Source organism: Salmo salar, chromosome ssa03 (genome assembly GCF_905237065.1).
Source record: "Salmo salar chromosome ssa03, Ssal_v3.1, whole genome shotgun sequence".
Classification (NCBI taxonomy): domain Eukaryota; kingdom Metazoa; phylum Chordata; class Actinopteri; order Salmoniformes; family Salmonidae; genus Salmo; species Salmo salar.
In genome coordinates, this window is record NC_059444.1 from 42,429,023 (window position 1) to 42,441,769 (window position 12,747).

General features: G+C 42.7%; 1 protein-coding gene across 4 annotated transcripts; it reads right to left on the minus strand.

Annotated features, from left to right (window-relative positions):
- Positions 1 to 71: 71 nt before the first annotated feature.
- Positions 72 to 12,103, minus strand: LOC106600490 (myelin protein P0). 4 transcript variants are annotated; one of them, XM_014191876.2, is made up of 6 exons: positions 11,844 to 12,103; positions 9,894 to 10,060; positions 8,938 to 9,151; positions 8,614 to 8,743; positions 7,991 to 8,039; positions 72 to 1,361 (listed from the first exon to the last, which is right to left on the minus strand). In XM_014191876.2, exons 1-6 carry the CDS (start codon positions 11,887 to 11,889, stop codon positions 1,359 to 1,361), a joined length of 609 nt encoding a protein of 202 aa, XP_014047351.1. In that variant the 5' UTR covers positions 11,890 to 12,103; the 3' UTR covers positions 72 to 1,358. The 4 variants fall into 4 exon arrangements, with proteins under 4 accessions (XP_014047351.1, XP_014047349.1, XP_014047347.1 ...); XM_014191874.2 differs by having other exon boundaries at positions 72 to 2,615; XM_014191872.2 differs by having other exon boundaries at positions 72 to 3,725.
- Positions 12,104 to 12,747: the final 644 nt, after the last annotated feature.

A 12,747-nucleotide genomic window follows, 5' to 3' on the forward strand; every position in this document is an offset into this window, starting at 1 on the left:
CCTATCAGGAAGTTGATAATCCAACGACTTTTCAAAATAAATGTGAATGGAACAGACATGGAGAACACTAGTCATTTTCATTTGGGTTTATTTTATTCTCCTTTTTACAACCGAGATGTGTTTGATGCTTTAATTTTTATTTACCTTCCCTTAACGACACATTTTAAATAACAATCAAATGTATATGATTAGTGCACTTTAATTATAAGCAATAAACGTAAAAATGTAAGAAGCTTGACATTTCTAAGAAAGGAATGTTATCTAACAACCAAAATAATACATACAGTACACAATCCAGACAACAAAACATTGTGAAGACATTTTAAAGCAGTTTGTTTTATGTCAGGAGTCCGTGTGGCTGTACTGAAAAAGAAACGCAATAAACATTCAAACTGATCACATCTGATGATGGATAGTTGGTTAAACAGCGATGGGGTGAACAGAACTATTTTCTATTGGCTTAATGAACCATGGTGTGGTTTCAACACACTCCCTATGACCACAGTTAAAAGAACAAAACACATTCAACACTAAACACTACGCTAACCACCTCGCATAGCCTATCAAGCGTTCAGACCAGAAGCTCAGGGTAAGGACCTTGAAAGAGAGAGCTTTAGGGAGAGATAAACCACATTTTCAGCGATACATATGGACTTTGGCTTGGCTTAACACAAGATAAGTCTCTCTCTCTCTCCAAAGTATCTTCATCCCAGCAACAACCTGCTTTTTTCCCCCAATCACATTACCACCAGCAACATCTGAAGTTAACCTCCCTTATCCTCCTCCTCATCATCTCCCTCACCGTGCGAGTGCCTCCTGTAGCCCCATGCAGCTTGCACCTTAAAATAACAAATATTTATTTTCCGCCCCTGGAAAATATGCACCAAAATAAAAACAGCCACACAGATCCCCCTCCATAAACAAGGGCATCAATGTGATAAAATGTCATAAGAAGATACTATCACATATCTGCCTCCCTCAAACAAAACAAGCATTTTTGTGCACTTGTTCAGTAAAATGTCTCATTATTTGCTTTACTTTAGAATGACATACATGTACAATGTTTTTATCATCTTTTGTTTGACATGACAGTCTGACTAGACACACAGACACACACATAAAACACGCACCTTTGCGACCGGCAGAGAGCTATAGCTAGATTAAAGTCTTCAATGAGAACTAATAACATGGATGATTCTGCCCAGTTTCCATCCCTGGCCAATAGGGGGCAGAAGAGAGCGACGTGGCATTCCAACCAGCAGAAAAGGTGGGTGAACGAACGTGCAGGGGTGTGGTGGCATTGGTGGGTGAGTGAGAGGGACGTTGGTGATCAGGGGGGTGGAGGAGAGAGGTGTCCATCACTGAGTTTGAACAAGAGGGAGGAGGAGGAGGAGAGGAAAGAAAAGAAAAAAGAATTGCTGAGTTTGTTTGAGATGGGGTCTGGCTTTGTCTGATAAAGCTAGATAGAAGAAGCTTAAGTATAGAGTGGATTGGGTAGTCTATGATGGAACATAGCTTAGCGTTACTAAAGGACACACAGAGAGAGAGAGAGAGAGAGAATTAGAGAAAGACAGTGTGTGTGTGTGTGTGAGAGAGAGAGAGTGATAGAGAGATCCAGTTACCAGCAAGTGCTAAAATAGGGGGGAGAAATGTGCAGAAGGGATTAACGGGACCAAAATAACACGGAGGAGTAGAAAGGAGGAGTATCCCTTTGTTGTCAGGGCCTGAGAATGTCCACTGGCTGTCAACGTGACGTCATTTCAAGGACTCAGTCACAGAAGTCAAAGCAGTCTGTGTCCAAAATGGCACCCTATACAATATATAGTGCACTATGTTTACCAGAGCCCTATGGGCCCTGGTCAAAAGTAGTGCAATATATAGGAAATAGCTGGCCATTTGGGATGTACTCTCAGACACAAACAAACAGGGCTTTTTTTACTCTGCTTTAAATTGCAGCTGTTACAGTAAGCCTGTATCTACTACACCCTTATAGACAGGAATAGCCTAGCCTCCAGCTTGCAGTGACAGAAAGGCAGCACAGCACTACGGCCTCCATTAGCTCAAATGTGAAGGGAGTGAATCACCCGGCGATATGAACTTCAATTTGAACCCATCTACACAAGGTAAGAGCTAGGAATCATATTTCTCTCCCTCACTCTGACTTGTCCAGCACAGGGTACACTCAAACTCTTCACACCACTCACACCTGATCTGATTGAGCACTGAGCAGCAGGAAGCATTAACAGAAGTTTCAGGAACTATTTGACCTCTCCCTGTAGTTATTTGTATCTCTATTCTCTATACAATAGCCTGGTGGGTCCATTTATTTCACTGCATGTCTTTACTGGGTCTGCTCTGCTTGATGCTAGCTGAATGGGTTATGAGTTGTATGTTCTGCCTCATCATACAAACACTGAACTCGGTATGACTACTCTTGCTTAACTTAGTAGGACTGCTCTTTTATAGGCAGGACTTAATGAGTTAATGAGATAGGAGAAGTGCATCAAAAGGTGGGGCAGGAGGAAAGGGGTGTGGTCTAAAAGGGTGTGGCGTATGGAAGCTGAAGCAGTCAAGTGGGAGGAAGTCGAGTCTTTGAGAAATAAGATTCAGAAAATCTATGAGAAAAAGAGAGATAGAAAAGATAGGATGAGAAAGAGTAAGCATTCAAAGTGTTTTAGAAACTTCTACAGTTTTAATGAAGAGAAGTCAGAATAAAAGTGCTCCCAGTGAAAGACGAGAGGAGAAAGAAGAGAAAACATCAGTCAGTGTGAGGGCAAGTCAAACTTTGACAGATCCTCTCCCCAGGGCCCATAGGGCTCAGGTCAAAGTAGTGCACTGAGTGGAGAATAGGGTGCCATTTGGGACACAGCCAAAAAAGAACAAATTGGGTGGTCCCTGTAGCCAGGACTCTCTGATGTGTGTCGGACAGGCGTAGTAGAGAAATACTGCCTTGCATCACATCTAAGATGTCAGAATGAAAGGCAAACTTGGGAATAGCTTTTAAGATTTTGTCATCAAACCAGCAGTCAGATGCCATATGATTTGGTTCAAATGGCATGTTTCATGACCTGACAGTAGTAGTTGGAGTGTTTCACTTCCATTGATTGAGCTATCATATTTTTTTTATCACTATTGTGTCTATGTTCACCCCAGTGTGGCATTGAGATCATGATGAATATACTTTGAGTTGTAAAGGCTTAGATCTTGTGGGAAAGAATATACTGTTAAAGACAGACCTAGGCTGCCTCCGAAATAGCCCCCTATTCCCTATTTAGTGCACTATGTAGGGAATATGGAGCCATTTGGGACACAGCCTTGCGGTTCTTTAAGACTGCCTCCTTAAGGTCCTCCGCTGCCTCCCTCTCCAGTATGATTCTCATTCACTTATTTCAGGGTCAGTTTTTTGGAGAGCTTGGACAGGGACAGGAAACTGGCTGATTTGGCCGAGGCGGACCCACCCCCTTCCCCTCCCCCTCTTTTTCCCACTTGGAGAGCTCCAGCTCGATGGTCATCAGCACCCTCCCAGGCCCTGCCCCCTGGGGTGAGTCCCCTCCCCCTGTTCCTGCTCTCTCTGCCTGTCTCAATGCTTTGGGCTGGGCTGTTTGTTTGGGCTCTAGCTCTCTGCTCCCCGTATCCTATTTCTTATCCTTGCGCGACTCCTGCTTCTTCTTTTCTGAGGCGGCGGCCTTCAGCTTGGACGGGTCTCCGATGGAGAGAGTTGGGCCCTGTGGAGAGGAGGAGGGAACAGGGGAGGAGAGGAGTCACTTCAGGAGGAAAGGAGGAGTGTGAGAAAGGAGAGAGGGGGAGAGAAGTAGTGTTAGCACGGGGGAGATGGGTGAGATCGATGGGCATGTTAAAAATGAGGAAACAGATGGATTAGGATTGAAGGAGGGAGGGAGGTATTTACATTAGAGCAGAGAGACAGAGAGAGAGAGAGAGGTACATTTAGGAGAAAAAGAGAAAGAGAGTCATATTTAGGAGGTAAGGGGGAGGCAAGTGACGGGGGGCGGTCTCCAGGGCTGCAAGGGGTGACAAAACAGGCATCAATGAGTTAGGGACAGAGTGACAGGACTGCTACACATCTATTTCCAACATAGCAGGTGTCTTAAAATGCAGCTTTGAGTCAACTTTAACCAATCAACACCCAGACATGCACCAATCACACATGCATTGCCATCAGTTCACTCAAACACATCGATCTACCAAATGGACCATGACAATGACAACAAATAACATATTTCTGCAAACCCTCATCTTACTGGAGCTAAGGACATGGGAGCAAGGGAGTAGACTGGGAAGGTAAGGACTCGGTACAGAGGCCACCTGCAAGAGGAAAGCGGCCTCTGAGTTAGTGAAAAGGAAAGGTCAGAGCAATCTAATGTAATTACTTTACTGAAAAGCAATCGCTAACATAAAGAGACACTGGGCTGCTATGGAAAGGGTAAAAGGTCAAGTGCATGGCTATCGCTACAGTGCCTATAGACAGATACTACGTCCAAAATGGCACCCTATTCCCTATATAGTGCACTACTTAGTCAAAAGTAGTGCACTTCATAGCGAATAAGGTGCCATTTGGGACGAAGGCAGAGAAGGGGGTTAGGAGCTAAGCTAAGTCCCTTACTAAATAGAGATATAGACAGGTAGAGATTGATCAGAGGATGGATCAGTTAAACAGAATACGGATCCAAAAACAAACTGGCTGTTCACCTGTGGAGAGAGAGACAGAACAAGAAAACACAGAAAGAAAGAAAGAAAGAAAGAAAGAAAGAAAGAAAGAAAGAAAGAAAGAAAGAAAGAAAGAAAGAAAGAAAGAAAGAAAGAAAGAAAGAAAGACAGGGGCTTCTCATGGCCATTCGGAGGGAGTAGAGGAAGGATAGACAGACAGGAGGAGGGAGGACAAGATGATGACACTGAAAAGAAAGGAGGAGAGAGGGACTAGATAAAGGGAATGTGAATGAGCTAGTGAGTGAGAGGGAGGAATGGAGAGAATGGGTGGGGACGGTGTGTTTGCGGGATCAATATTGAGTGCAGTGTATTATCATTCCAGTACAGCCTGTTGTATGCTGCTTCAGGCTCCTGGGTAGTCAGCCACTAATACTCTCTCTCCCACTCTGCCTCCCTCCCTTAATGGAGTAATGGTGAACGAAGATGCCACATGATGGTGGTTTCGTTCTAAATGGCACCCTATTCCCTATATAGTTCACTACTTTTGACCAGAGCCTTATGGGGAATAGGGTGCCACTTGGGATGCATCCAATGGGATTCTCGCAGCTTTGTTGTGCAAGCCCAGCACATAGAAATAACCCAGATACAGTGGCTGATACAGATTGTGTGGAGTCAGCGTAGCGCTAAATAAGGCCTGTTCGATCAAACGGCATGTTTTACATGTGCAAGTAAACCCTATAGATGAACACCCTGTTTATTTCCCAAATGGCACCCTATTCCCTATATAGTGCACTACTTTTGACCATGACCCATAAGGCTCTGGTCATAAGTAGTGCACTATGTAGGGAATAGGGTGCAATTTGGGAAGTAGATAAGGCCTGTTTGATTAAACAGCACATTTGACAAATATATGAAAACCCTGTAAACGTGTTTACATACATAGTTTAAAAGAGAGGAGCCATAGTGAGGAGAAGACTGTTTTGCACAATTGCTCATGGTTAAACTGTGTATATAACAATACTGCCAGAATTTCAGCGAGTGTCCTTTTGACTGTGAGATATATTATTAATTTATGCGCCCAACCTCCAGGCATTTTGTGCAACTTACTGCAACTCAAGTGCAACCTGACAATCCGTCATGTGACAATGCCTGCATTCCAAATAGCACCCTATATAGTGCACCTCTTTTGACCAGGACCCTTGCCATTTGGGACGCAGACATTGCACTTCTTTTGACCAGGACCCATAGGGCTCTGGTAAAAAAGTAGTAGTGCACTGTATAGGGAATAGGATTCCATTTTTGACGAGTGCTGTGGGGAGATGAGAATGACAGTGCACTCTAATGCTGAGGTAGACAGAAGTAAACCCTGAATCTAACCCCTGACCTCTGATACTGTACAGACCCCAGCCACAAGCCCCTGGCCCAGTGATACAGTAGCTGCATACCTGATTGATTCCTGAACAACACTGTGAGGAAGCTAACTACACGCCAATCTGTCCCTTGTAGTGTTGAAAAATTGCCTAAACTTTCCCAAAATGTTCAGGTTTTCCAGAAATCCTGGTTCTGGAAAACCTGGGAAAGTTACCAGGATTTAGCAACCCTAGACCCTTGACTACTTCCATTAAGACATCTTAGTGAATTGATCAATACCCTAGGATGTCATTTACCAGCATACATCATCATTCTATTTGATATGGAATATCTCTCTCACAATATAGAAAATAATTTGACTTAATTCGACCTGGGAGGAACCAGCGATAATACCAAAAGCATACAAGAAAGAAAGAGTGTTATATTAATCAAATACTAAGGCCGCATTCCAAATGCCACCCTATTCCATATAGTGCACTACTCTGGGCAAAAGTAATGCACTATATGCACTGCTACCTGGGGCGGCAGGTAGCGTAGTGGTTAGAGTGTTGGACTAGTAACCGAAAGGTTGCAAAATCAAATCCCCGAGCTGATAATGAAAAAATCTGTCGTTCTGCCCCTGAACAAGGCAGTTAACCATCATTGAAAATAAGAATTTGTTCTTAACTGACTTGCCTAGATAATAAAGGTATAAATATATATATATATATATATATATATGGGGAATAGGGTGCCATTTGGGAGGCACATTAGAGCTATCCACCCCTTGCACTTGTGACTGTGTGACTCAGTGTAATTTGGGATAACTGTGAGCTGATAATAGGGCCAGTGATTTTCATTTGACTCAGAATCAGTAGGTCTCCCTCTTTCTCTACTTTCTCTCCCACTGAGAGCAACTCAGTTCCATTCACAGGGAATTGAATTACTGTACTACACGAACTTGCTGCAGCCATTTCACAATGGTGGCTGGTGTTATGGAAAGTTCACACATTTTTACATGTGGCCTTTTCACTGTCTTGTAGTTGATTACCTAAACGGTTTAATATTTTGTTTTGTTACAGAGAAAATTAGTAGACACATTTTGCTGAGATCACTTGTTATTGACCACAATGCATTGTGAAAATGTGTCCAAAGCATGTTGCATCAGAATCCCGTTCTGAATGATGTCTCTGCACAAAATTTCCCCCCCCAAAAATCATTGTCCCATAAATCCATATTTGCATATTTTCGTTGTTGTAAACAGCCTAATTAAAACATGGATTTATGGCAAATAGATTTTTTTTTCTCAAAATATTGTGCAGAGACATTCAGAATGGGATTCTGATGTAATATGAGTTGGTGTGGAGTGTTTTAGAATGTTTTATAATATGCTTTAGACATATTAGCATATTGCATTATAAGTCAATATAGCAAGTGGTGACAGCTACATTTTACAACCAATTTTCTCTGTAATTAAACAAAATATAAAAAAGATGATATGTTGGGGGATCAACTACAACCACAGAAAGAGTGAAAAGAAGGCCACGTAAAAATGGGTGAACTTCCCCCGCCTATTTACCCATCGTATTGTGTTTGTTTTGAGGTGGTAAAATGAACGGAGGAAGGATATAAGAGTGGGGGAGGGGCGGTCATTTAGCTCTTAAGCTTTTGGGCGGCTGACTGGATTTAAAGCGTTCCAACACTCGATGACTGTTTCATTTAATAGCAGGAGAGAACTATTACATGTGTTTGCTTTGGTGGTGCAATAATGCCTGCTCTGTGGCGGTCTTACTAACAATACCGTGCTGAAGTGTGGTTCTGTGGCTGTGTATAACCAAGTTGTTATGCTATGAGCTGTCATATAGGTGTTGTACTCTTACATGACTTGTGTTGTACGGTACTTGTGTGCTGTAGTTGTGAGCTGCTGTTGTTGTCGTTGTGTAGTTGTGAGTGAGCCGACGACGAGAGGACTTGCCTGTCTCTGCTGTGATCCCTCTTTACCCTTCCCTTTCTTTCCATGTTTGCTGGAGGAAACAAAAGAGAACAATGTCAGGTGGATGTCACACCTCTCCCTCCAGTGGTCAAAGCAATATACTGTTGCTGTTACAGTATAGTCCTGCTTTTTAGCTATCACAAAGAACAGAACAGCACTGACTCTCCAGGTAGGTTAGGAGACAAGATAATAGATACAGAACTAGAATGGAACTAATTTACCATGGAAATGATGCATTGCAGTACCAGGTTAGCCATAGTGAGTGTACGCATGAGTACCAGTTAAATTGCCATGGTCAGAGGTTCCAAGTCTGTTCAATTCGTCATATTTATATGATCATAGACTGACTGTAGAACTTGATTAGCGGTCAACTTAGTGCCACCTGTGGTCTGTGTGGTGAAGCGGTATTGCCACAGCCTCCGCAACATTTTAGACACAACTTTTCCCCACTGTCATCCTCTCTCTCTATCTGTTCAATAAAATCTGAAAAGTACCTTTCCAAACAAAAGAAGTGAGTGCCACCTAGTGCCAGCTAAACCATACAGGTGTCCAGGCCGGGGATGGGCTCTGGCTTTGGCCCTAGACCGAGGCACAGGGGCACTGACCTGACACTGAGGTTGAAGACTCTGCGGGCCACCAGGAACCTCATGAGATAGTAGATGACAACGATCAGCAACAATAGACCCAGCACTGCACCGATGATGGACCCCGTGATCACTCCGGCCTGGATAGGAACTGAGAGAGAAAAGAGAAGGCAAGACAAGGACTGTCTACTTGCCATTCTAGGGATTCTATATGTAATTATATAGCCTGGTCCCTGATCAGTTTGTGCATTCATGCCACTCCTTGTCATGGCAAACATGCAAGGAGTGCAGGCATGACAACGAGTGGCAAGATCGATACCCAGGCTAGTAATTATATGCTCTCACCCTTCTCAAAGACCAGCAGTCTGACACTGGAGGCGCGTCCCACTATGTCAGGTGGGTTCTTGGCATCGCAGGTGAAGGTGCCGTTGTCTCCGTAGTCTAGGTTTTTGAGCAGGATGGATCCGTCCCGGCGACCAGGGTTCCCCACAAACTCCAGCCTGTCTCTGAAGGGTCCCTTGTTGTCTACGTAGGGAGCGCCACCGGTGTAGTGGAAGATCTGCAGTCCGGAAGACCGTAAAAGGGATTCAGTTTCTTGTCTGCTTTTACATCTAGGCTAGCCTGGATGCCAGTCTGTTTCTGCTCTCGTACCAACTCTTTATGGAACTGTCATGGCAACATTTTTGTTGGCAAGAGAGCAGAAACGGATCTAGGCTAAAGATGACATGAATTGTTAGATACGGTACAGATGAAATGTACTAAAAGAAGAAGCTTGTAAGTTAAGTCCATTATTTAGATCTAAACAACTGTGCTAAGGGAAGGAAGGAGGGAAGGAGGGAGTAGGAAGGGGGTGATATCGTTTCAAAGGGAGAGAGGCAAGAGGTGGGTGAAGGCAGAGGAGAGAAGGAGAGTGAGATAATGAAAGTAGGAGAGGGGGACAAGGGGGATATGGGGGGGGGGTGAGATTGGGGGCCAAGGAGGGCAAGGCACAGCGAGAAGAGAGAGCTAATAAGATGGAGATAAGGTGCGAGGGACTGAAATTAAAGAGCTGGCACCAGGTGAGATGAGGGGAATGAGAAGGAGATGGGAAAGAAGTGATAGGTTACTGTCCCAAATGCCACCCTATTCCCTATGTAGTGCACTACTTTTGACCAGGACCCAACGGGTGCATTATATTTAAGGAATCGGCTCAAAGGGCTCTGGTTAAAATCAATGCACTATCTAAGGAATAGGGTGCCATTTGGGACGCATCCATAGAGGAGGCTAGAGGAGGATAATGATAGAGGAGAGTATATATGTACAGAGATGGCATCCCTGGCACCGTCGGGCCGGTAGCTCCAGGAGAAGGTGACGTCATCAGAGGTCCAGCGCCAGGAGAAGAAGGAGCAGGAAAGACGGATGTCTGACCCCACCAGGGCATGACGCTCCCAGCCCGTATAGATGACGATGGCCTCAGACTGCTGGGGCACTATAGGGGTTAAGACACAGGGTTAAATAGGAAAGATCAGCACCCATGTGGTTCATAATTACCTTTTTCACACTTCCTGGTTTGAACCATTACCATTTGTTACCTCCAAGATACCATTGTACCATTGCCTATATGTAAGTTTCTACCATTGTAAATGTTTATGGTGGTTTCAATAAAAATATATAAACGCGAAAGATCCTCACTGCATGCTTCAAAACTATTCTGGGGATATAAAGGACATACATACTATGAAAACAGACAATAGGATAGAGTGGACTGGGGCAGACATGGTTAAATAAGAAAAATATGCATTACACACTTACACACTTGTGCCCCTGAGATGTACGGAAGAGAAAAGGGTTATTACTTTTAGTATTCATAGCATTAAACAAACACAACCTTTAAAACTATTCTTCTGTCGATGTACCATTTAATATTCTATGAAAAGACAGTCACGAGGATAACAAGTTCAAGATAATTTCAATGTCTTTCAGTTGCAAAGCCTTTTTAAGTCTTTCATTCAATCCATTTTACATACACACACACACAACCACTATTTATGCAAGGTTCAATGAGGTATGAACATGTGCAATGATAGCATGCAGCAAGGATTGGCGTTGATATGAACTAAAAAGTACAACATAACTACCCACAGAATATAAATAGCTTATTTATCTATGTTGTGTCCATGAAAAATGAATGTAAATTCTATATTTGCCATAAAATCAATATATCACTTCCATTGTGAATGCAATTAGTACCGCAGTACAAAAACCACCACCAATTATGTAATGGCATCTGCGAACATTGCTATCATCAATTATTATGACTGGTATTTTGGGGTATTTGGTATTCCGTTTGATTCAAGATTTTGACCCAAGATACTGACTCCCACACAAATCCCATTCAGAAATCTAAAGATGCACATTTCATATTTTCACATGCAGCTCGGAACTCCAGCGTCCTTCAATAAATGATGTCAGCCAGCACACAAGTTGACAATCGAGTAAGACTTGGCGTTTTTAATTACATTTTGACAAAGCTGGGAAGAAGATCTCTACTCAAGTGTAGAAATGCTGTCAATACACAGTCTCAGAGTGAGTCCCAAAATGGATGCCCTCATCTTAACTTTGTGAGCCTTACGGAATTAACTCTGTATAAGAGAAACACGGATGAAGAACAAAATGTTGCTGTAGTTATAACAATAATAGTCACAACAATATAACATCCATATAACAAGGTATTACAAGACTAATCATCTGTGCAGGTTTTCCTTTACTTCTGTTCCCTTTAATTAATTAATTAAGAAATGCACCAATAACGCAGAACCCAGAGTCAACCAGATTCAGTGACCCACGGGATTAGTTTAATGTACAGCTGAGAAAGAAATACCAAGCATGTATAAAAGGCTTTTTATAATAATATAAAAAGAAAGCATACGAGATCATTCATCATAAATGTTATTAATTAAAATTGTGTCACCGATACTATGTGAACTTTAACCTTCAACTCAAGAGGATGATAAAAATAAGACAACACTTTTCACGTGCAACTTTAAAGCAGATCAGAAGGATTAAACATAGAATTAACATATTAGAAGTATATCTTTGTTTAACCATAAATCCCCCAAAAATATTTGCGATAACAAGTTACATTACAGTGGACTTATTACTGTGTAGTTTTTTCTATAGTTACAGTGTAGTAAGTATTGTAATTAAGCATTGTACTTAGGGTTAAGACTAAGGTTAGGGATATATTAGGGAAAATCAAATATACTTTTTACCTATTCCCAGGAGTACGACCGACGCTAGCGCCAAAATGGTCAGCATGGTTCCTGACTCTTTGGGTTCTTCAAGTGATGTTGCAGACCTCACTGGATGCTGCAAAAGAGTCCCACTATGAAGTGATGGAGAGATAGGACAGAGGGGTGCAGGGTTCCACGACAGAGGGCTTCACAACAGGACAACAGTGTCCCAGGTTTTATAACCAACCACACCCCTCGCTCTCCACTGCTCGGCCCCATTCCTCCCTCTCTCCACCTCTTTCTTTCTCTCCAATCTCATTGAAACAAATCAAACAATCAACCCCATTGAAGACCAAAATAAAACACTTTTTACATTCAAGAGTGAAATTAAGATGCAGTGAAAAGCAACGTACTGTAGAAAGATACTGATCAAATTCACTGAAGTAGCAGTCAAAGCTTGAGTCAAATGTGCACAAATCTGCACTACTATATGACACCATCATGTACATTCCTGAATATCATTACTTTACTGTCTTACTAGCACTGCTTTTGCTGATAGCTGCATAATTGTGGAACGTTTTTTACTTGCAATGACTGATATGTGGTTGTCTTACCTACCTTAGTTGAATGCATGGACTGTAAGTCGCTCTGGATAACAGCGTTTGCTGAATGACCAAAATGTAAATTACTTGTGTGATAGCATAGGATGTATGCACATTATACAGACTGTATTTCTAAGGGCTGATGGTGATGTGTAAGATGTGATGTGTGAATACATACAGTGTGTGTAAATATGACATGGATGGAAAAATGTGTGTGTGTGGGGTCCTGTCTTGTCCTCTCCTCCCGCCATCCCTATTTTTCCTTTCCCTGCACTTTCACCGGGATGGAGAGAGGGATGGAAAACAAAGCCCCAAGTCTTCCCTCTCTCCCTTTCTCTTTC

Coding starts and splice junctions, on each gene's coding strand:
- LOC106600490 (XM_014191872.2), bottom strand. CDS start 11,889: ATGCTGACCATTTTGGCGCTAGCGTCGGTCGTACTCCTGGGAATAG. Junction 9,152..9,893: donor GTGCCAGGGATGCCATCTCT/GTACATATATAC, acceptor TCCGGACTGCAG/ATCTTCCACTACACCGGTGG. Junction 8,040..8,613: donor GTCTTCAACCTCAGTGTCAG/GTCAGTGCCCCT, acceptor TGTTTCCTCCAG/CAAACATGGAAAGAAAGGGA.